The 24,733-nt window shown below is 38.3% G+C and overlaps 1 protein-coding gene across 2 annotated transcripts in view; it reads right to left on the bottom strand.

Moving 5' to 3' along the window:
• The window catches only part of LOC114153795 (transcription factor COE1-like), a 95,977-nt gene that overhangs the window by 55,293 nt on the left and 15,951 nt on the right, over positions 1-24,733 (bottom strand). For both annotated transcript variants that reach the window (XM_028032563.1, XM_028032562.1), the window contains exon 6: positions 22,183-22,251. In XM_028032563.1, the coding sequence (XP_027888364.1) occupies positions 22,183-22,251 (69 nt within the window). The remainder of the gene's footprint in view (positions 1-22,182; positions 22,252-24,733) is intronic.

Here is a 24,733-nt window from a genome sequence, read left to right on the forward strand (position 1 = left end):
GGTGGATGAAGAGAGGGAGGATAGAAAAGGGGATAAAAACACATTAAAGGATCACTGTGTGTTGTCAGACTCAAAGGAATAGCCAGTATCTGCTCTCCTCTTGACTAATGAAAGGAGCAGTCAAGCACCAAGAGGCGGCCTGGAAACGCACATGCACACACTCACAAACAAATTCAGCTCACTTCACATGACAGAGGATTTTGTGCAGCTTTTGAGCATTTCACTGACAAACCCCACCTTTCCTACATGTTAACATCCTACTTAATCGCACAGAAGCCTTTTCCTCATCCTCAGAGGAAGAAACGGCATGGAAACACCACCTTTTACAGCTCAGAGTGCTATCTCACCAAAAAAGCAGTTGATGAGAGGAAAATAGTGCTAATGCAGCAAGGAAGCTGTTCCTTCCCAATTAAGCTAATAAAACACATGCTCCCCTCCTTTCTCTAAATGCCTAATAAGCCATAAACACAGCTGAACATTCATAATTCGGCCTAGTCCATAAAAAAACACTTCCCATGCTGTGCAAGAGGGTGAAGTGCTGGGAAGAGGGTGCAACGCCAGCCTCAGTGAGTTGTGGAGAGGAGATACTTTCTCAACTAACAGAAATATTTAGTACATCTTGTGAAGGAGCAGAAGGTGGTGGATAAGAGGAGAAAGATGTTAAGAGGAAGATGAGGAGGGTTCAGAGCTGTCCTACAAAAAAGGAACATGCAGCATTTTCTTTCCTCCTTCCCCCTCTGTGGAGGAGAGGCTGCGTATGCCGAATCCCTCCACATACAACGCCGTGCAAGGAACCACTTTTGTCACATTACAACAGAAAACTTCAAAGAGTTTTATTGGGATTTTATGTGATGGAACAACACAAAGTAGTCCTTGATTATGAAGTGGAAAGAAAAAGATAAATGGTTTTAAAATTGAATCCCCCCTGTGTGCAATTTAACCTCAGTATAAATCCAGCTGTTCTTTGAAGACCTCATAAGGTTGTTAGAGAACATTAGTGAACAAACAGCATCATGAAGACTAAAGAACACAGCTGTATATAAAACATCAGTCCCTAGATGTGGAAAGCTGGTTGAGCCATGCTGCAATTGTAACTGCAGTAAAAAATGGTTAACAAAGTCTTAACTCAAGAGGCTGAGTTAAAATGTTTGACACTCTTTTCACGTTTTAATTGGCAAATCCTTTATTTTATTTCCTACCATTTTTCACAATTATACAATTCTTTGTGTTGGTCTTTCACAGGGTCAGCGTTCTTTACAATATAAAGGCCCATTTTTACCCAATCTACTAAATAAGATTGTTTTTAGAGCAGAAAACCCTGTGTGACCCCTTAAACAGAACTATAAATAACTACTATAAAAAATGTTTTATGATTAAATTAACTACAATTGTTCCACTGTTTCAAAATTAGATTTTAGAACAAAGAAAAACATGAAAGCATTACAATAAGAGAATGATGCCTAACAGGAACTTAAACAGCAACAGCCAAAAATCTTTGTACCATGTGTTGTGGAAATGTTTTGCAAAAATACCCCCTTTAAATAATCTTTACATTTAAAAACATGGTAAACGACGTATCATTTTAGGCCAAAGTTGTAAATAGTAACTCTGAAGGGCCAAAAAAGTCAAGTTCCAGAACTACATGTTGCAACTGTCACATGAAATCACAACAAAAGACGCTGATCTATTTTGATTGTTGCAACGTCACAAAAGGGAAAAGGAGGCAAAAAAGGAGGAGAGACTTTCTTCTCCAGGTGGGAAGAAACATCAACAGTGAAAAGATGACTCAGGTTGCGAAAAAGAGGAAGACGAATGATATTTGATGGAGCAAGTTGAATGTATGTTCTAGAAATGAGGAAGATGAAAGTGTCTTCACTTCCGTACGTTTTCGTGTGAGTTTTGCTGCTTCTTGGATCAGTTCACAGGTTTCTCTCTGGGCTGGCTCTGATTTTCTCCTCCTAGGCAAGAGCAGTCGTAAACACAGCGTGGGATTTCTGTCAAGCACTTCTTAAAAAATACACTCAGTTTTATTGACTAAATACTGGAGCACTGCTCTGGTGGGAGACAGAAAATTGGACTCGATGAAGAGTACCAAGCAACAGATTCAATGCATCTATTATCACCTTTAGTTGAATGAATAAACAGCATTGTTGAGGTTAAATGGTTTTCACATTTTTCATCTCTGACTAATGTGTCCGTCTGGTTTCAATAATGAAAACACAAAGCACTTTATGAATAACCAAAGACTCTCTTTGCTTTTCTATGAACATAAATCAAGATATAGGATAAGCAACACACACACAGCAGTGAGCAAAAAACCCCCATAAAGTATCGGTAGTTTAGTACAGCAGAGTTAGTAATTTGTTCTTTAAGGAGATAGGCCTTTTTCTGTGTGTGTTCACTTCTATTGCTGACATAAATGCAAAGAAGATACCGGACATTTTTTTGCATCAAGCACATTAAAAGGTGAATTTTCATGTCATATTCAGTGCCTTCCTTAAAACTGTTGTTAAGAAGACATCTATCAGCAGTTTTCTGTCAGTGAGCCTTGCAGAAATTATAGCCTTCTTTGTCACAGATCCAGTTATAAACTGTAGATATCATCAAGTTTAGGTGTAGCTATTTTTGTAACCTTTTCCTGGCTTTTGAAGAATAACTCAAATCTACCTTTCTTGAATTGCATGTTTTCTTCTCTTCATCATTTTGAAGAATAACAGAACTGATTTTCTGATCCCAGAAAATCAGAAATTCTGGAATTACTGAATTATGCTCCTGCAATAAAAGATTATGTTCAGGCTTTGTTCAAAAAGTATATTCTGAAAATGCATTCAATATCCAGCCAGATCATGATCCTAAATCATCATAGAGAAAGCATAACTTTGTAATGTCTTTCATTGTTGACCAATTGATGGTTAAATAATTTAAATAATCAACTATAGATCCACTTTTTTTTAGGAATCAAATTGTGATTGGAACAGCCTTTATTTTATCCCTGTCTTCCTTTAACAGGCACTTTTGCTCCCTGTTAACGGTTAAATAACTGGAGAGCATTTAGGATTTATTAATCTAAAGTATCCTAGAATTTATTCCTGTGCCCTTCAGTTATATTACATAATGGAGCAGAAATAAGTAGAGAACACCTAATTGATATAATTAATGCAAAATAGTACAACAAAGGTGGAAATGTTTAATAATTTAGATGCCTAACAGTGTACATCTTATGTGTGAATAGCAAGAAAACTGATGTTAAGGAAAATGTATGAATCATCTTTGCAGCACTATAATGTTGCGGTATGATTTGTTTAAAAGCTTTATAATTTAATATGTGATACCTGTGAGTTGAAATAACAGTTTCATTGTGTAAAGATTTTGTTATTTTATAAATGTATAAAATTATTGTCATTTGAAACAGAAATGCATCAGTTGGTCCTGCTGCAGCTAAAATAACATATTGATTATTAAAAGCATACAACTGTAATCTATAACATTTATGTATTGATTTTGACATTGGTATGGATGGATACCAAAACTTTACTTGGGCAAAATTAGTAACATAAACCATTTAAATCAAACGCTTCACAAGAGTCTTTTGTTCAGCAATATTTTTGCTGTTCTGCTCTTCATAGTGTGACATAAGCATATCAGCTCATATCAGGTTAATAATCAGACAGGTTCTCTGCTCCAGTCGAACCTCCAGTTGGCTGCTTAGCAGACACGCTTGGTGTCGCTTGCAAACTCCTAAAACGGAGTGATGGCATCAAAATAGTTTCTACAAAATGAGTGACCATGTTTATGATGTCAAACAGTTTGTCTTTCTTGGAAGTGAGGTTGAGCAACAAGCAAGCGAAGGACAATGCCGCTCAAGTAAACTACCGTAATTTTCTGATTATTGAGAGCACCTGAAAATAAGATGCAACCACTAACTTTAGACACAGAAATATTTGTTTAACTTTTAACGAAATAAGCACCTATAACACAAACGTGTGGCATAAATGCTGTTTCCGAACAGCGCCTGTGGAACAGTATTATCGTATCCTGTATTGGCAAAAAAGTAAGTGGTTGCTCTCTTCATCTTTCCCCTGGACATTAAAACTACAAAAGTCGTCTTAAGAGTCAAAATTTAATTTAACAGCGTCAAACACACTTCCTCTGTCTCTCTTTTGTTGTCGTTCTCTATGTCAGTCTCGTCTTGAGACAAATTCACCGTTGTGCTTCTGCTTTCCTCTTCACCAGGCAGCAGTCCAGTCTTTTGAAACCCGCATCACAGCATTAAAAACGTGTAAAAAATGTAGCAAAGTAAAGTCTGGAAATTACGGTATTTAAAATCTTGGTATATCTTAGTATCAGGGCCATAACTAGTCATATGCTGGATGTTGTTTACTAGGTCTTCGTTTAAAAAGGCATGGACTGACAGATGGATTTTTGTATTTTGAGAAACAACACTGGGCCCCATAGAAGTGAGTGAAGGACTATAGTAGACAATCATGCTTTTTGTGATTCTCTAATTAAGTTCAGAATGAAAATGTCTAAAAAAGATTTTTGTTTACTTCCAGAGTATCATGAATTATTCAAATTAACTTAGGCTGCATCGAAGTTGATTTTGTTACACTGTTTTTTAATCCCTGTTTGCATAAGTACAGCATGACTTCCCTGTGAGCATATTAAAATGTTTATTCAATCGCAGACACATTTCAGAGTTGTCTGTTACGCTGAAGACAGAGTGTAAAAATAAATAAATCTAACAACTGCATTCTTGGGACAATGAGTTTCTTTAAATGTAGGTACACATTAGCGTCTCCCAAGTATGCAGCACTTTTTATGGTGTTCTTGTACAACACATTCACACACACATACACAAGAGAGGAATGAAGTGTGTGTGTTTGTCTTTCCTGCTATTGTCAGACGGAGATTGATACCGCCTCTTTTTACTGACAGACGATTGTCGAAGCTTCCCGAACTAATTATAAAAAGCAACAACAATATCTCACACACCCTGTCTGCCCGCCTGTGTGTGAGTCCGTCTCTCTGTCGGCTCTGCAGTTGTCTGTAAAGTAAACCTAAAAAAAATCTCTAAGATGCTGATTCATATTTTACTTTGCATTTATATTCTCCAAAGTGACATTTTGCATTAAATGAATAAGAATTCATATTGCAGAAATACATACTTACTTAGAGACAACAAAGTAATAAAATTTCCTTCAAATCAAGAAGGAAGGAGTAGAGATCAGAAAGACAAAAAACGGAGAGGATGGAGTGGGAAAAGGCCAGACAGTGAACAGCTACACACCAGTATGAACTCACCTCCTATTGTCTGAGTTTCTGGAAATAGGAAATGTTGCGCTGCATTTACACATACACAGACATAAAAGCTGTGAGTGTTATAAATCAGCACTTATTGTCAGGTTTTTAGGCACTGCAGCAGCTGTGTGTGACTGGGTGTTTGTGTCAGATGAAAAAGTATTCATGGGCTGAATGTTTTTGAACAGGAAGTGGCAATGATCCACTTCCTGTTCGGATGGAAATCTCATCTGTTTCATGAGCTGCCCAGGGTGTTACCACATGCAAACGCACACAAACAGGATCCCAAATATATGGAAGAACAAACACACACAGCAAAGACCACTACCCAATCTATTTCAGTGTGTCCATTATTGTCACCTCTGCAGAACCTCAAACTTTTTATCTTCAGGGAAGTTTTCTTTCTTTTCATAAATAACTGATAAATCATATAACAGATGGTATTCTTGTTCAGATAATCAAGCATAACTCAATTTGTACTTATCTTTTTAAATGGTCAAATCTTCAGTTAAACTTGGTGTGTATCAGATTCTTTCAGTGTGACCTTTTCTTAAAATAATTTTGACTTCATAGATGTGACGAGGCTATAATTGCATCCAATGTATTTACTAGAACAATGTAAAGGATCAAAATACCAAACCAGCTTTAAAAAAACTTCCTTAGACCACAAACATTGTTGTAAAATAGACTGTAAATACAAAGCTAGAGGCCAAGTATGAGGATTTCAAAAAGTTATTCTTTAAATATTAAGTAATTTTTAAAATGAAAACAATTTGTAAAAGAAAAAGAAAAATAACTACAATAAATGAATGGAAACTATAAATTCATTAGGATCATGATATAATAGCAGAAAAGAAAAACCATCATCACACAACCAGTGCAGAAATCAATTCACTCTCACATTACTCAATTATAACAATTAAGATCAGTGCAAGCTAATATGACTTGCAAAAGTCCCTGTACAAGTCAGTTTTTAGCAGACTTCAGCCAACCCATAACTCCGAATTAGTTTGAAACTGTTGCTCTCGTATACCTATAACACAACTGAACTAATAAAAAAGATAAAATTAGAACAAAAATGGAACAAAAAGTTCATTGCAACTGCTATTAAAACTAGCCTTGAGCTCTATGGATGGCATTATACATCCATAGAGCTTCGATGTTGTGATAAAACTTTAGAATTGATGTATCTTAATCCTGTCACCGTTGAAACGTTCCAACCTGCAGATTAGCTGCTGCTCCTTCAGATTAGCTGTTGCCAGACCTTATTCATGTCTGACCAGAGGGAGACGGTTCTCCAGTTCTTCATTTTCAAGTTCAGAACCACTAAACCGTTCAGAATCAGTGACTTAGCAATCGGCATTGGCAAATCAGAGGTAGAGAACTGACTAGCGTTAGCTTTCCCCCTTTTGTAAGAGGGATTTAATATTTTTGCTCAACTTTTTAAAGAAAAAAGAAAACCTGTGTTTACCACGACCACTACACTGTTACTCATGAGTACCTGACACAGCCTGCATACATTAAATTGTGTGAAAAAAGTTGATGTCCTCATAAGTTCTTCTTTGGTGTAAAAATTATACTTTTTGATGTTTAGCTCCACATTGGCACTAAGACTGAACTTAAAATTGCTTTGTGAAACAAAGGTTTCCTCCTTAAGGCTATATATTTTTACATGATTTGTCTTAAAATACACCGTATTGCAGGGTAGAACTGCACTTGAAATAGCAAAGCAAACAGAAAAAGTCAGAGCAGAGTTATATAAAGCCCTGGGAGAGAAACGGGCCTAGAGGAGCAGGGCGATGGGAGGTGAAAAATGGCGCCGTGCCCCTTCCCAAATTAAATGCAGAGACACTTTAAATGATTTTTGGAACTAGCACTATGATGCATCCACCACAAACACAAAGTTACAAAAGTTCATAGTTGAAGCCATGATGACGAAACTTTGGGCTTACAAATCATCTCTGATTAGCACAGACACCACTTTACATGGACATTTGACTTGAATTATTGCAAAGAAAGCTGCATATCTACATTGTGCCTCTGTTATTACAAATTCTCCATCTGAAGCTCAGGAACTCGCCTGCTATTCAAAGCCCTTATTCAAACTGCCACTTCCACCTCTGTACCATCTAACTCCTCCTCTCCTCCTGCTCAGATCATCTTTGTCAACTCTTTTCTGCAGGTATCCTTCACCTTTCCCTCGCTGTTATTCCTTCCCTAATGCTCTTCCTCCTGCACTCTTCTCATTAGTCAGTCATAAATCTCCAGAACTAACCCGGTAATTTAACCAATTAGCATCTCAGACAGGAAGGTGGTGCCTAAATTATGACGGTACAGAATGGCGGCGCATGTAGCCCCGGATAGGCAAATTTACAACTTCTCGTTACATATTCAGGCAGCATAAATCAAGCGTTCCCAGCTGACACCCAGCCTTATGGGCAGGCACGGGCCGGGCTGGAAGGAACAGTCTGAGGAGGAGAGTTAGTTAATCATCTGAAAATAAGACACATTACCCACATTCACATGGACACTCACACACCGGTAGAGCAAACGTGTGTTCAAATACACACTTTATGCACTGCTGTAAAAAGGAAAACTATTTGCTCTTTACAAATTTATTTTTTCTTTTGGTCACAGTTAAAAGTTTCAGATTGAGAACTAGTTTAACAGCAGCTGAGTGAAAACAAGATACAGTCTTAAAATTGGTCAAAAATCTTATTTATTAAGGAAAACATACTCCAGTGACTTAACTTCAATTTCAGTAGCTGCACTTTGGTCTGCCACACCTGCATAGTGAAGAAATCCCTTAAAAAGATCCTGTCTAATAACATGAAGTTGGCTAAAAATCTCAAATAGTAACATCAAGAAATTGAACAACAAAGGAGAAACAAAACCACTGGCATCAACCTGCCTGGAAAGCGTTATTGAGCCATTTCTCGGGATATGGGACTCCCTCAGTCAGACCCTAAACAGGATGTTTATGCTTGAAACTCCTCCAGACGGTGGAGAATGTCGATTTGGGCAACTTTATTACCTTAATAGATTAAATAATCAGTTAAAAGTTGATTTTGTTTTTACCCTGGTTTTCTTTTTCTGACTAAAAAAAAAGAAGATGAGCTAGATGATTGCTAGATGAGCTGAAGCATTAAAGTTGCAACCACAAAAACAGAAACAGAAGAAACCTTTACTTAGTGTAACACTTTTTTTATTTTCAACAGTTCATGCATCTAAACTGAATGTTTGTTAACAAAATGCACAAAACTATCCAGACAGTTCCAAATGCCACCCATGATCTAAAACGACACGTGATAAAGTAAACCCAAATCTAAAAACAATGCCACAGTTGTTTAGTTTTGCCACCTCCTTCACCCCCCCCGTCTCTTCCTCTAACTCCTCAAAACACACACTCCTGCCTAAATGAGTGTTTCCGTGTGTTGATGGGCGAAACAAAGCACCCAGACAGCCACCGCTGTGTCCATGTGTGTGTTTGTCTGTGAGTGCATGTGTGTTATCTCAGCGCGTGGTTCCAGTGTCGGCAGCGACAAACAAGTGAGTGATAACTGTAGTAAAAGTGTAGTAAACAGCCTGAGTGATGGCGGCTGTCTGCGGGGCCAATTGAGCGTGTGACATCAGCCGCAGCACATCAGCGGAGAAGCACAACGGTAATGACAGCATCACCACGCAGCACGCTCAGGCTATCTGTTACCACTTAACAGCCGCTCCGCACACACAGAAAATGAGCATATTGTCAGAGATGGGCATAAATCTGACTTTCAGCTGCAGTTACTACCTGCAATTTCTCCAAAATCGCTCACAAGTCATGAAGGAAAATCAGTCTGCTTCGATGTGGGGGGAAGGTGAGATGTGTCTCCAGTCTGAAGAATTTCAAGCACTTGGATTTGGGTGTAGTTAGGAAGGTGAAAGGTCATAAGCTGCAATCCCCGGAGGGAGACAACAAAAACTGCTGTGCCTACAGGGAGAGACACATACAAAATGCTAAAACACACACGCACGCGCGCGCACACACCCAGATGAACAGACTCAATAAACCACAAATCATTATAACATGGAGTCTGATAATGAGGTGGTCACCTTCCAACACCAATCCTCTCATGTCTCCCAGTCTCACCTACCAGCCTCCCACTAGACAAGCTGACTGTGGGGGTCTCATAATTAGACACAAATACCACACATGGATACTCATCTATCAATCTGGATGCAGAACGCAACTCAGATTAATATAGTTTAAATTTCTAGTTCTACAAATCTCATTAAGGTTCAAACAGATTGCAGAAAGACAGCAGCACTGTCTAGCTGTTTGCTTTTTACAGTACAAAAACAATGTTTCTGCAATATGCTCATATCGATAATATGCTTCTGGTTGGGTTTGTTCAGTAAATTAAACATTTAAATGTTTGACATTCTTTGTAATTAATTTTTCAATATTGCAAAAGAAAAACAATCTGGTTAAAATCAATTGCGCTAAAAGAGTCTATCAACCATAATCGGATCATTTTCAACTTAATCTTCCCGAACCAGATATCATCCGGTTAGATTTGCAAAGCTCTGATCTTTTTCTGAAAAAAAACCCCTCTTCAGTGTGTAATCTGTTACTGAGTAAAGAAGACTCAAACCTGTCTATTTTCATTATCAATGAAGGGTTTAAATTAAACCTAATTTTAAAAGAAAACTAAATTTTCCGTGGCATGTTAAGATATGTTTGCAGTTTATATTGCAAAAGAGCAAAACTTTCAGCAGACGACATCAAGGCTGAAGGGAATTACAGCAAAGTTGCTATGAAACATGTAAAATTTTTTACATTATACACTCTTTTAGAAATATTAGATTTAAGGTAGGAGTTTATGACTTCAAGAAAATACACATGGAAGCTGATGTTTTGTCCATCCTAACCCTGCTAACCTCTGACATAAAATGCTAATGACAGTTTAAAATACCAGTTCTGTAATAATTCTGTTTATATTCAAATAACAGGCAGCAATTTTTACAGCAACCGCTCTCTCATAGTGTCAGGGTTCTTTGTCTTATGATATAAAAGAAATTGCAGACTCCTTACATCAGTAAGGTTAGAAAAGAAATTTAGTCAATAATTGTCTTGTGTCTTATATTATAGAATCAGTGCAGGAAAAAAAAAAAATCTGTGCCAAAGGTTTTTATTGGTGCACCTCTAGTCTAAAAATAAATATTTGAAAAGAGTAAGAAATGTGTGTGGATACAGCTGTGATTTAAAAGCTAGTATGACAAATTCCTGAAGAGGTGTTTACAACCAATAAAAAGATCAGTAATTATAATAATCACTCATTCTGTCTCTTTTATGTTCATCTAAGTTTCAAATGAAGAAACTTGAGAGGAAACTTAAGTCATACTTGGCTGCAGCTTTACTCTTTTTAAGGTATTGTAACAAATGTTTAATTGGCTGATAGATTGATTAAATGTCCGTAGTAACAGATTTTTGAACATTAATTGAATAGAAAATTGTATTCTAATCATCCATTAAAATGCATTTTAATTGTATATTCCATTAATGTTATTACCAATGAAGTTAAGACTGAAGAACTAAAACATAGTCCTTAAGTCTCAAATGCCTTACCCTTGGTATTTCCAAGGTTCTGCCCCGTATAAAAGGCAGATTAGAGCATTAAAACTACTGGATGTGCACAATAGAATCAATAAGGGCAAAAAACATATTTTTCTTTCTTATCTGAAAATCTTTCTCTCAAGACACAAGAAGAAATTGGATGATGTTGCTGTCACCATATGGCTTTCTGGGCAGATTCTTCTAAAAGCAAGTGTATAAATAACCACAGAAGATCAAATGTGTTTATTCTAAAGACACAGGGCACAAAGAGAAGAAATGCAGATTTTCTGAAACTGTCTTTTATTTTAAACAGACACCCAGATGATTGCTGCAAGTCTGACACTTGAGCTGGCTAACACCTACACAGTGTGACCCAAGTTCAAGTGTTTCTAGCTTGCTTTCTCAGCTCGGAGAAAGATACAAGAAGAGATGGAGAATGAGAGGAAGAGGGGGAGAGAGGCATTTAACCTCAAAGGGTCAGACCAAAAACAAAAAATAGAAAAAAAAATTCAACAGGAACCCTTCGTCAGAGAAAACACACATGCACCCACACAGAGTTACATGAGCAGAGTCACACACACACATACACACGCACACACACGAGCTTAAAACCATAAACACTTAAGCTTAAAACACACACATACATGTTGTAAGAAAGCTGGCCACAGCTGCGCTCTCCTCTCGGGTGCCGCACTAACTGACGGCTAATCGATTAGTGCTTGGTGACCTCTGACCCTGCTGGCTTCCTGTCTGACAGATTACACCTCCGCAGTTCCACCATACTGCGTTCTACTGCCTCTAACTCTTGGGGTGTTGCATAGTTCAACATCACAAAAATACACACAAATAGCCATTATTTTTTATTCAAAACACCATATCCATGGGTACATAATGCATGTCATGTTACACAGTGATGTGAAAATGTGCCCCCTTATGGATTTCTTCTATTTTTGCTTCTTTGTCACACTTAAAGGTTTCAAATTATCAAAAAAATGTAATATTAGACAAGAATAAGCTGTGTAAAAACATAAGGCAGTTTTCAAATGATAATTTCTTAAAGTGATAAAGCTATTCAATCCAATCTGGCCCGATGGACAAAAACTAATTGGGCTCTTAATCCAATTTAATGGTTGTACCACCCTTTGTGGCAAAATATAGTGTTTTAAATAACTGCCAATGAGTCTGTTAAATCGCTGTTCTTCTTTGCCAAATTGTTTTAATTCAGCCATGTTGAAGGGTTTTCAAGCATGGATTGGCTTTTTAAAGCCATGACAGAGCATTTCAATTGGCTTTTCAACCATTCGGAGATGTACTTCCTGTTGCGCTTGGATTATTGACATCCTGCAGAACAGTAGCGTGCTTGAGCCTAGGGTCACAAACTGATGAACAGAGAGGATTTTCCTTTAGAGAGAAGAATTCATGAAGTTGTCCAGTTCTTATAGCAGCCCTGTTAGCATGACAGGTTTTATTTTAAATGCTGTGATAGTTTTATGCTTGTGAATGTAAACAAAGAGTTCCACAGTATATTTTCTTGTTAATCTTAAGATGTGTTTAGGTAAAAGTGAAATGGTCCTTTGTGTTTTTTTAGTCTGCAGTGGTTTCAGCCTTGCAACTTCCCCATTTCTTCTTTTTCTAATTTTTAAACCAGGAACTCCTGCAATGCTCTAAATGTGATTTTAGATTCTTTTCTGACTTCCTGGTTGAATTGCTGTGGTGCTTTTGGAATAATGTTTGTCTCCAGGCCTTTTCTGTGAAGGTTCTCCCCTGTTTTTGGGCTTGGAGATTTTGGTTCTCAGTGTGATTCACTGACGTCCCGAACACCTCAAAATGATTTTTCTACTTCCAGATAAATAGATCTCAATGACTTTCCTACTTTTATACTTTTTTAGCCTATATGTTGTTAGACAGATTCTATTGTTAAGCAAATTCTTGATTCCACAAGTCTGAAAACAATCAATGTAGGTAAAATTGAATTCAGACTCCCAAAAAATATGGTTATTCCCAATTAGTTCACTAGTAAACAAAGAGTGGAATTTATTTTCACAAATGAAATCATCTCAAAACAATTTTATGTTTGTTCCGTTTACCTATTTCTAGTATTTTAGTTTATACGATGATCTGAAATATTTAAATGTGACAAAAAAAATCCATCCAAAAATACTCTTTCAAAGCACCACATAAGTGAGCAGTGAGAGCTTTTGATTTCTTTTCTCTTTTTTCTTCCCCAAATTGTTTGTTGTTGTTTGGGCGTGTGCTACATGTTACTGTGGCAACACAGACAGTGTGCAGATCAGGCTGCTCGTTCTGGGAGGGGTGATGCAGTTGTGTGTGTTCGGAGGTCCATAACAATGCCCCTCTCTGTAGGACGCTGGTGCTTTCTTCCTGGTGCGCTCCACAGAGGAAACACTGCCACTACACATATACACACACACACAGATATTTTTACCTGTGTAGGTTGCAATGACTTCACCAGCTCACCCTACCAGCTCTAACAAAGGGAAATGAGACCCTGCTGCGGACTAATGCCCCCCACCACCACTAACACACACACACACACCCCTATACACAGAGCATAGCAGTTGCAGACTCAGTCCGTTGGAACAGACAAGGTTAGCATTTTTATTCCGACATGGCTATTAATAATGAAATGATGCATGGCTGGCACATTTTTACTCTGCTCCCCTTCCCTCTCCGCTCCACCGCTCTCCTCTCCACTCCGCAACAAATTCCTCTTTACAGTTGCACAAACTTTCGCACAGTAAGTAAACACACTCTCGCTCGGCCTCCTCAACCACCAGCTCACTTTGCGGTATGGGGAAAAATTCCCTCTCACGCTCTCGTTGGCGTGTCTGTCGAGGTGCATGTGTGTGTGTGCGAAGTTTTTCCAGGTAGACCAAATCTGTTTGCCTTTTAATGACAGCGCTTAAGATATTCACACACACCATCGGCAACCACCTATCATGAATGAGCCACTGTGCTACTGTAGTGTATGTAAGTGTGTTTAAGCATGAGGGTGTAATGGCTGTCGAGTAAAGAGAGTATTGTAGGACGGATAGCTGTACTGGCTCCAGGACTGACTGCAGCTCTAATCCACACCAGGAGGTTAACTATCCATCAAATTAATGAACACATGCATGTGCCAAATACTTTTTTCACTATTTATTGAGGTAAGTTTAACAACTGATTACATATTCACTCTATGACCTAGTTTGTCTGCAGTTGTGTTGATTAATCACTGAAATCACTCACTAAGTAGCTTAGCTAACAACTAAATAGCTTAGCTCACAACATAAAAAAATCTTAGTCTTTTTGTCTTTCATAGTGTACAAAAGGTACTCATGAACCTTTTCGACTTTATTTACTTTACAATCAGAAAATGCAATTTTATTTAGATTTTACATAAAATATTAACACAAGGTTGTGTAATATTTTAAAGCAGGAGTGTAGCATGCATTGGTATCTGGCTCCTCAGTGAATCTTTTGTGTTATTTTTACTTAAATTACAGCTACGAGTTTCCTGAGGTGCTGCTTAGAGTTTGTCTCCCAGCTGAGTGGTGAATTTTTATAACTCCTTCTGAATTACAATTAATCACTTGGCAGCTTCTCTCATTAATGAACCAGTGAACCAAGTTTATTGATTTGGTGACTTCTGGCGACAAGTGGTTGGTTTTATTTAGATGTATCATAATAGTCATGTAATTTTCCTTCTACACACAATTATACATAACTTTGTGTTGGTTTATCATATAAAATCCCCAGGAAACACAAAAACATTGTGATTGTATTCATATACATTCTTGTTATTTTGACATGTCACTTTCAAATATAACAAATTATATTGTAGCTAAAAATGCATAAATAAAGCAATGTAAATTCTTTATTTAAATGAAGCTGCAGAAATGAATTACTGGCTGAAAGGAGTTATTTTTGCACAAGCAGATATAAAAAAAAAAACTCGACAGTCACTAGATATTGATGCAACAAAAATTTATGCTCTGAGCTTTTCACATCTTTTCATGTTGAGGCAAAACATTCAGTTCAGCAGCATACCACACAAATACAATTTTGCTTTATAGGTGGACACAAGCAGAATGTTTATGTACAGAGCTAGATGCACAGAGCTCATTCCATTGTGCAACTTTAAATAAAAGATACCAAAACAAAGTGGGTGGACTCCCCACTATCGCTAGAGGCTGTTATCTTTTCACGTTCTGATGCGGGATGGTATGTCCTGCATGAACATGAAGAAACCTTCAACTGTGAACAGTTAAATGGTTAAATGTGCATCATATCTCATGTCCAACTGCAGCTTTTAACAACATGCAATGCTCTAAAATAACGGTGGTATTGCTACAGATTCAGCAGACATATGGGAAAATGTGAGGCTGTCAGTTAGTGTTTTGTAGCTATTAGGGTAACACGATTCCGGCCAAAGGATGTGTGTGTGCATGGGGGGGTGTGTGCGTGTGTTTTGGGGTGTGTGTCATAGCACACAGGAGGAGGAAACAGAGGAAGGAGAGGATGAGAGGGGTGAAAGAGGGGGAAACAAGGAGAACAGAAAAAGGAAAAGGCTATGTCTGTGTTTGTGTGGGAGAGGCGGCAGCAGGGCCAACATTATACATCTGTTTGGACCCTCTTCATTCAACCCCTGTGGGTGTTTTTTAACAGATTTCCTGTCTCATTGTACAAAGACATATGTAATATATAAAGACTTGCTATTTTCAGCTCAGTGACCTTTTCTATCAATAACTGCTAATAGTAAACATTTTTTATCATAGACTATTATCAGATTACAACCCTGGCTACTACATATTTGCTGTGAGAATAAAAATATGAAAAAATGAAATGCACATCTTATACCTTAAAAAGAAACAAAGGCAACACATTTATATAAAAAGCAAAACCACACACACCCAGAGAAGGAAAAACAGAAAGACATTTTGCAGCTCTGTAAAAGTGTGTGTGTTCATTAAAACAGGCAGTTAGACTAAATCAGCTAGTGAACTGAATGTTGAGCCATTAACTGCTGGGACAGGTGCGTATGAAGAAGCTAAATGAGAGAAATGAATAAAACATCCCTTTCTTTCTCTTCTCCATCTCACATTGCCACACAGTCACACACACCAACACACAAAAACTGTGACCAAGATGAACGCTGCCATTATAGCCCTGGTATGAATAATTCCCAGCGGGCCTCATCTTTAAGCAAACACTGACCTTCAACACAGGAAGTGGTCCTGAAACATTAGAAAGCAAGTGAGAAAGGAAGTACGGGTATAATTCACTGGAAATAACTCAAATCCAAAGTTTTTAAAATGTTGGAAGAGAAAAGGTCCCATAATTGAAATAGGTTAATGTTGATCATTTCTAGTACTTAAAGGATATAAAGCTAAATTCTAATTTCTAGAACAGTGTACTTAATTTTGCAAAGTAACAAACTATGAACAAAAAAATCAATGTGTTTTATGTAATGGAGCTACACTATTGGGATGTGGGAAGGAGCATGATAAATACATACAACCATTTTCAAAACGTCTCCTTTCTAAGGAGACGTTCCTAATAATGGCCTAAGTCATGTTTCGCCAAAAGACAATTTAGGCAAAAGAAAAAAAAATCACTTTTGACAGAAAATGCACACCAAACTCAACAACAACAATTATATCTATAAGGGCATTTTACAGAGACCAGCAATGTTGATGGTTTTTTTATTATGGGGTTTTCCCAGCGTTCTTTCCCAGAAATCATCCATCTTCTTCTTTCCATCACTATGGAAAGAAGAAGATGGAAGTTCGAACCAGCAACTTTAATGTTGCCTAGAAAGTGATATATTTGTTACATTTTTTCACAAGTAAAATAGAAAAATAATTGATTCAACGTTCAAAGCTTTCAAAGGACACAAACTTCTCCTCAACATTATTTCTGATCAGTTTCCTGGGTTCTCGTCTTTATATAGTCACCAAGGCTCTTGAAAAGTACCTGAAGCTTTATAGCTGAGATTACATTATACATATCTACTTATTCATGAGGTGACTTCTGTATCAATTTTGCTGTCTTTAGGGGTAACAAAGTTTGAGCCTTTTCCTGCTCACTGGCTTGATTTAAAAATGTGCAAATCAATTTCTTAGGGAATCAGTTTTATTTGACATGTTTTAGCAAGTAGGCATGTTAAATGGCAAATTATTTGTTATGTTTCATACAATATAACACATAAAATCAAAGAACTGCGGTCATATAAAGTGAAGCAACGCAAATCTATATTTAGGAGGGTGGAAGGTGTGATAGAAAAGAGGGCAACACAGTAAAGGAGCAATGAGAACAGGTCAAGAAAGGAGGAAAATTATCTCACATTCTATTTTAGATGTGGGGGCGTGCATGTGTGTGTGCGTGGGTGTGTGTGTGTCAGACAGTGACAGTAGAGCGAACAGTAACAGTGACGTACCAGGCTGGCAGAGATATTTTAGTAACTGGGACAAGCCAGAAAAGAGGTAGTGAGGAAGACAAAGGAAGAAAAGATGAAGAGATCGTTTAGAAGATCCCATTCGCTCCCTCTGTCTTCTCACCTCCCCTCCTCCCCCGCTTACCCTACCTCTCACCCTCCTCCTCCAGTTGATTGACAGCACCCCCACCTCCCCTACCCCCTGCTCTTTGATTGACAGGGCTCCCCAGACGGAGGCTCTTATCCCCTGAAACAAATCTTGATCTGCTCCTCCTCCTCCTCTTCTTCTCTCCTGTGTCTGCTTCTATGAGCCTCCCCCTCCTCCTCCTCTTTCCCCTGTAAATGCTGCCTCATCACCATCACCTCCTCGTTCTACCGTTCCTCCATCCTTTCCTCTTTCCCATCATCTCCACCTCAAGCTGTGACCCCTCTTAACCCTGCAGATTGCACACACACACACACGCCGACACATGGGGAACCCCCTTAAACCCTCAGGCTTATGTGGGCCCCTTTACAACCCGAGACAACACACTCTGGCTCACAAAACAGACACCCACAAACTGCCTTCCTTAAGTCCTGACACTGATCTAAGCCCTGAACACACTGCCTGAGACTATAACCCAGACTACACACACACTCTCTCTGACACACACAGCCTGGGCTTATTAAGCCAATTGTGGGTGTCTAAACATGCAGCAAGCTGAGCAGTGAGGTAGGTAACCCCCGAGGGCCACGGAGAGACCAAAACAGTCAGAGAGGGAGAATAAGGAGGGAGTGAAGACGAAGAATGCTGTGAATGAGTTGGAGGAAGGCCAGGAGTGAGGAGGGGAAAATGACACATGCAGCAGAGAGAAACAGACGTGTTGGAGAAGAAAGGAGCGAGAGCTGATGAGGATGCTGTCGGAGGAGACAGTAAAAGACGCAAGAAACCAGCTGAAAGGAAGCCACACACACACACCCGGAGAGGAGCTCAGAGTGAATGTGGCTCTTTAGGAGTCAAGCAGGCGTATGATAGGATATCGTTGCATGTCGTTAACCCTGTATTAACCCTGAGACACAGCGAGACACTCGCTGTCCCACAACAGGGATTTACAGGGCCATACACACTCTTTCACACACACACACACCTATGCATGGAGTGATGGGCTACTTGTCACTCAGACATGCTCACTGGCACCAAGCAATGAGTTGCCAGTCTTCCCAGTTTGCTACCTCTTCATCCCCAATGTTAAAAGCAGAAGCATGATGAGCAAATGCAGCACTTTTTTGTTAAATGTCAAACAATCTGTTCATCATTTCTTTGCTTTAATTACATGTATTTCCTGTTAAGTATTGCTGATTTAAAATGCATCAGTTCCACTTAAAAATAAACCGAAAGCATTTTATTTGCTTCTCACTGGGTTTACATGAACTCAATGCATAGGGATACATCATCCCCCCAATTACTGACACTTCTACTAAAGATTTAAATAATACTCTTAGTAAATATGTAAAATGTTGTTGTGATGACCTGCTGACCTCAAAACGCTTCTCCATATCGATCTTTTCTAACAGCTTTGGAGACATTTTACTTCCCATACTCTCGCCCTCTGTGCATTTTAGAAAAATCAAACCTTGTTTAAATGTTTGTTTAAACTTTTAATCAGGGTTTTTCACTTAATGGCAGTGTTTCCCAAACTTTCTAGTTTCTCATCAACAAAATAAAAATATAAGAGGATCATGACCCCAACTCTTGGTTTAGCATACAAGTATTTTTTTACCAAGTTCAGATAAAAAGTGGTAAACTGTCAACACAATCAGACACAAGCTAATGTTAGCTGCCATTGTTCTGGTACAGATTCAAAGCATGAAAAAATAATTTTACATTTGATGTGCATAAATGTATGATTATGGCTAAGGCATTTGAATAAAAAAAATGCTTATGTGGTTTAAAGAATTGAATAAAGTGAATGGATTTGGTTTGAAATGGTCTGTTTGTACATAAGTGGTCATGTTGTTGAGATTTAGACAGATAAAAGCATCAGTGAAAAATCTTCTCAGAACTTTTTTTCCTAATTCTTCTGATCTCATTTACAAGCATGGGCACTTTCTCTCAACGGCTCGGTTTATGTTTTATGTTCCTTCCCACCGCTAACGAGCCACTGTTTACCATGCGGCCTTAACACATGTCAAGTTTGTTTACTTTATTTCTCCTTCACATATCTGGGCGCAGGATCTAGCTGCTGTCAATCAAATTCAGAAACTGGTGAGTGTGAAAGTGAAAATGATATTTTGTTGCTTATTTGTTTGAAATTTTCAGTGATTCAGGGGACGTTTAGTTAACCTGTGGGGTTTGTGCAGTCTTATTATTCTAACATAGCTGTTTTTTATTCCCTTAAACTGCACAACATATACCTGGTGGTAACACGTTTACTGGTTACTGTAACTTTTGTATATTTCTATTTAGTTTTTAGGGGAAAAAACTTCATTACTACTGTCTAATTTCTATAAGACAAAAGGAAAATATTCATTGGTCTATTCAAGCTTGAAAAAGTAAAATTCTAATCAGGTGCAAGTTTGCAATCGGTGACTCGCTTAAAGATTTTATTCTGTCCTTCTTTCCTCGTGTTTTTGTCAGACAGCGTAGTTCCAGATGTTGCAACAAGATGCTGTGAGGGGGAGAGGGGCTGACAGGAAGTATCCCACGGTATCCACAGTAACCTTGACATTCCTTCCTGACCAAGTTCCCTGACATCTCTTAGAATTCACTTTACTGCTTCTCTGTTTCAGCCATGTCAAATGACGCACAACCACACACCAGCAGTCCCACAAACACAGCTGCACGGTCCAGTTCCTCACACATAATGGGTTATGTATCCATTATTTTGTCAAGTTGTGTCTAATGTATCAGCTATTCTTTCACAACCAGCACACACACAGTCACACACAGATCTAGACATTAACTTCCACACCTTCCAGGCAAATGTATAATGGGAGGTAAGATGAGAAGTCTGAGAGAGCCGACAGAAACAAAACAAAATCAGGGCTGCGGTTTACAGTTAGGACAATATCCTGCACAAACATGCAAACAAAGGCAATACACACATTTGTATTCTTTAAATCTCCATGAAGTCAAATTTACTTTGAGTGTAACTTTATGAATTATGATGCAGTTAAGTCCTACATCTTTCTTCCCCCTGCCAAATACAGATTTACAGTAGTCTTTTAATTTTACCAACATGTAAAATTACGTAGCAGATATATACTGAATTATCAGGGCGTCAAGAAAATCAGTCTTTGAATGTTTTGTACTTAAAGTCACATATACTCTCAAAATACATGGGAACTAAACAACTTTTTTACACAATTGACTCCTGCTACAGGAAAAATGTACATTGTCAGACTCTCTGCTAGGCATTTTTAGTAAAATGAGGTTATTGCTATGAAAACCCCATAGCAATAACCTGACAATAAAGTTACCCAATCTTATATGATACAACACACCATGCGGATGCTCTGTCTGCACTGTGGAAGATCCACTCACCTCTGATTGCTGAACGCTTGATTAGTATAACAAATATTAATTTGATAACTTGGGGGAACTTGTAGACTTTATAAAGCATTGAAAGTTCAGAACAAAATTAGCATGAAATATATATTTATTTTTTAATCTTAATAATGATTCACAATTTTCTTGCTGTGGGCCTGCAATTGGTTGAATTTACATTGATTTCACTGAATTTAAAATTAAACAGCCTTTTAAAGGACACATGGGGATCATCTAAATATGAAGTTGCAGTAGAAATAAAGCTGTGAAAAACTGAAAAAGGTAGAAGTGATGGAGACTTTATATTCCCTGAATCTCAACTTACCAGCTTGACTGACAGGTATAAGTTGAAGCACTCAAGAAGTGCTGAAGAATCAACTTTGGATACAATAACATCCAGTCAGTGGTGTCACTTGTATATGCTCTACACTGAAAGAATGGCAAGTATTTTCCCCAAATTTGGTCACACTGCCAAAAAAATTATGCACTCATTTTCCACACAAACATACAGGAAGTAAAAATGCTGCACATTTATGCCTAATCACACACAGAAAAGTGACACTGAGGAAAAAATGTCAGTCCTCTTCCTCTCTGTGTGTGTGTAAATGCTCATGCAGGGTTAAAACAACAACCAAGACAAAAAAAAAAAAATCTGATTAAAATAATGTTGGATCTCATTTCAGTTTTTCTCAGTCACTTTTTTCTTTGTTTGTGACCCATTTTTTGTGCTCCTGCAGGAGTGATTGGAAGAAATGTGGGCGGGTGGTGAGTGATAGATAACTTCATTCCTCCTCTCTGACAGAAAGTTGTATATTTTTGCATCAGATAACCAAAAAAGCACCTGCTTATATTTAAAGGTGCCCTTTAGTTCCAGATATTAGGCAGCAACATGTTGGCTGTTGTGCATTTACGTCCTTGCTGAGCAGATCCACATCTTTCCTGAATCACACTCGCACAGTTAAAAAAAAAGTGTGTGTGTATCTAAGGTTCTTTTTTATGGGTTGCTGCTAACACCAGTGCTCATCATTCCTGCTGTTAAATGCAAAGCTTGTGTCTCAAATGTTTCACCCCGCTTCACATCAGAAGGCACTGATTCAGTCTGAGGAGCATCTATTTCAGTAGCGACAGCAGATCGTCTAAAAAACACAAACATCCTGTCCCACGCTGCCATTCAAACAGGTCAGAGCAGTGTGCCAGTAGGTGTCTGGACGGCGTGTGTGTGTATGTGTGTGTGTGTGTGTGTGTGGGTGTGTGTGTAGGTGGCAGAGGTAGAGAGAGAGAAATAGACACAGGCTGAGAACAATGGGGCAAAGAGAAAGTCAGTACCTGTCGATGATAACAGGGTCTGAGGGCGTCTCATTACGATTTCCGCAGCTCTTCTTGTCACAGCACCGACTGAGAAAAGAGACAAGAGTTAAAGAAGAAGACACGGGGCAAAGTGAGCTTGACGCACAGAACATTCGCTACATTATATGAAAGTTTCCTATTAGAAGTTTAAATTGGAGAGTTCCTACACATAATGCACTCTGACAGCAGCAATAGAGAGGTTATTACCAAATTCACATTTGATCAAGTCAGCCGAAAACAGGCCAACAGAAGTTTTACCGAAAGTCTGTCAGGGAGATCATTGCTGGGAGCTCAATTTAAAAATAGGCTTCTATGACACAGAAAGAGCACGCATGGTTTCATCTCAAAGAATTACACCAGATTTCAGAGGATCTAGTCAGTTTATAATCACAAGGTATAAATGAAAGACTGATACATAAATTAATTTGTAATTTAACAATGGACTTGTAGAGGAGAAAGTATAATAATAGTTGCATAAAACATTTATCCCACTAAAATTGAGTAAACATGGCAGTTACAGAATCATGACGTGGGATGCTTTTCTTCAGGGAAGCTGGTCAGAGTGGATGTGAAAATGAATGGAGCTGAACACAAGAGAATACCAGAAGAAACCAGTTAGAGATTACAAAAGACTGGGGCAGAGGTTCCGGTTACAGCAGGACAGCGACTGTGTTGTGTCATGGCAAAATGTGCAAAAGTTCAAGGAGTCTGAATACTTTTGCAATGCATCATAAATTAGAATATCCATCCTAAGCTGGAGACGTTTTGGGTTTAATTTGAGTATTCCAGCATCTTTTAGGCAAAACACATTCAGAATCGCTTAATCTGTGACTTTCAATCAACCACTTGTCATTTGTAAATAAATGCAGCTGTTACAAGCTCTGCACTGCAGCCTCTGTGATACCTGAGAAGAATGACATCTGAAAAACAATGCTCCCTGCAAACTGCAAAATACATGGCTGGTGGAACTTAAAGAAGTTTCAGGGTGCTGACTTGGCCTTTAAAGTCTCCAGATCAATCCCTTACAGCATTTATGGGATGTAAAGGAAGAGAAGCTTAGATCTCTTGATCCCTGTGACAGCTTGTAGGATGTAAAGGAAATACTCCTCATGCCTGGCTGCCTGATGGCTCAGGTCATCTTCAGAGGTCGTATAAAGTCTACAGAGGTGTTTTTAGAGGCATAAGAAAAGGGATATAAAGTCATAAAATATCCCAAGGTATCTACAGTACTTGTTGAAGATACTGTAGATATACTTGTTTGTAATATAAAAAGAGGTTTTGCTCCTCCTGCTAAGAGAGCCTGAAAAGAGAAACTGTTCAACATTATGTGTTTCTAATACTAACCAATTAACTCTGGCTGTAAAAACACAACTAGTTAATAAAGTGTGCATTTTTGAAACAAAACTTCACAAAATAAAGTGTTTCTAAAAAGCACAGTAACAAAGAAGATAGTGTTTTGTTAATCAGCAGAACATGATGACCAGGTGAGGTGGAAGATACAGAAGCTCATATAAGGTGTAGGAGAGAAACATAAGCAAAAAAAAAGAAAAAACCTGGCAAGCTCACAAAAAGTCACACATGTGTACTACAAGAGTGTCAAAGCGGTTTTCTTTGCCTGTATTAATTATGAATAAAGGTGGAAGTCAGAGGGAGGAGAATAAAGCCATGGGGGAATCGGCAATAAAGAGTGAAAGAGTAGGCGTGGGAGGCATAAAAGAGGAGGGGAGACGAGGGCTTTGGGTGGGAAGAAGAGGAAGGGGAGATGTCTCAGGTTTCCCACTGTCACAGATGGCAGAGGTGGGGTAAAAAGGGACTGACATGTTACACCTTCCTTATTGTCTCCACTATCTACTGCTCTGCCGCTCTTTCAGCTCTCCCCCGCCATTCACTTTCCGCCGTGCCATGAACTGGGTCACTGCACGGAAACTTTTGGGGAATGGCGTCTCGTCGGTGAAAGGTTGGAGATGAAGGAAAGCAGAGAGATAAGGAAGTGAGAAAACGGGGGAGATGAAGAGACCAAAGAGGGAAGGAGGAAGGAAGCATAGGAGTGAACTGGTGAAGGTGGATGAAGTGATGAAGATTAAGGGATAGAATCATTTTCTACCCTCTTGTATGCATTTCTATTGAATTAATTTTATTTCTATTTGGATGTAATATGGATATATTTTTAATACCTAACTCCAAGTTCTGCTGAGTAGAAAAGACCAGAATAAGAAATAACTAGAGGGGGAAAAAAACTATATTTTCATTAAGCCAAGCCTAAAAAAAGACATTGTCTTCTTGTCAATTAAGGTACAATAAAGTTTTAAACATTTACAGATTGAAAAACGCAAAAAATGTACATTATGCCATTCCTAAAGTCTGAAATCTCTCTTAAAAAATGCTAGAGAAAGAGTTGGGGTAACCAGCCGACTTAGCAGCAGGTTGCTCCACTTTTCACTCATAAATACAAACTTTTTTGTTTTAAAAATATTTTTTTCACAAGAAACACAAACCATGATGGTGTGGAAACCTAAACAGCACCACTAAT

Source organism: Xiphophorus couchianus, chromosome 11 (genome assembly GCF_001444195.1).
Source record: "Xiphophorus couchianus chromosome 11, X_couchianus-1.0, whole genome shotgun sequence".
NCBI classification, from domain to species: Eukaryota; Metazoa; Chordata; class Actinopteri; order Cyprinodontiformes; family Poeciliidae; genus Xiphophorus; species Xiphophorus couchianus.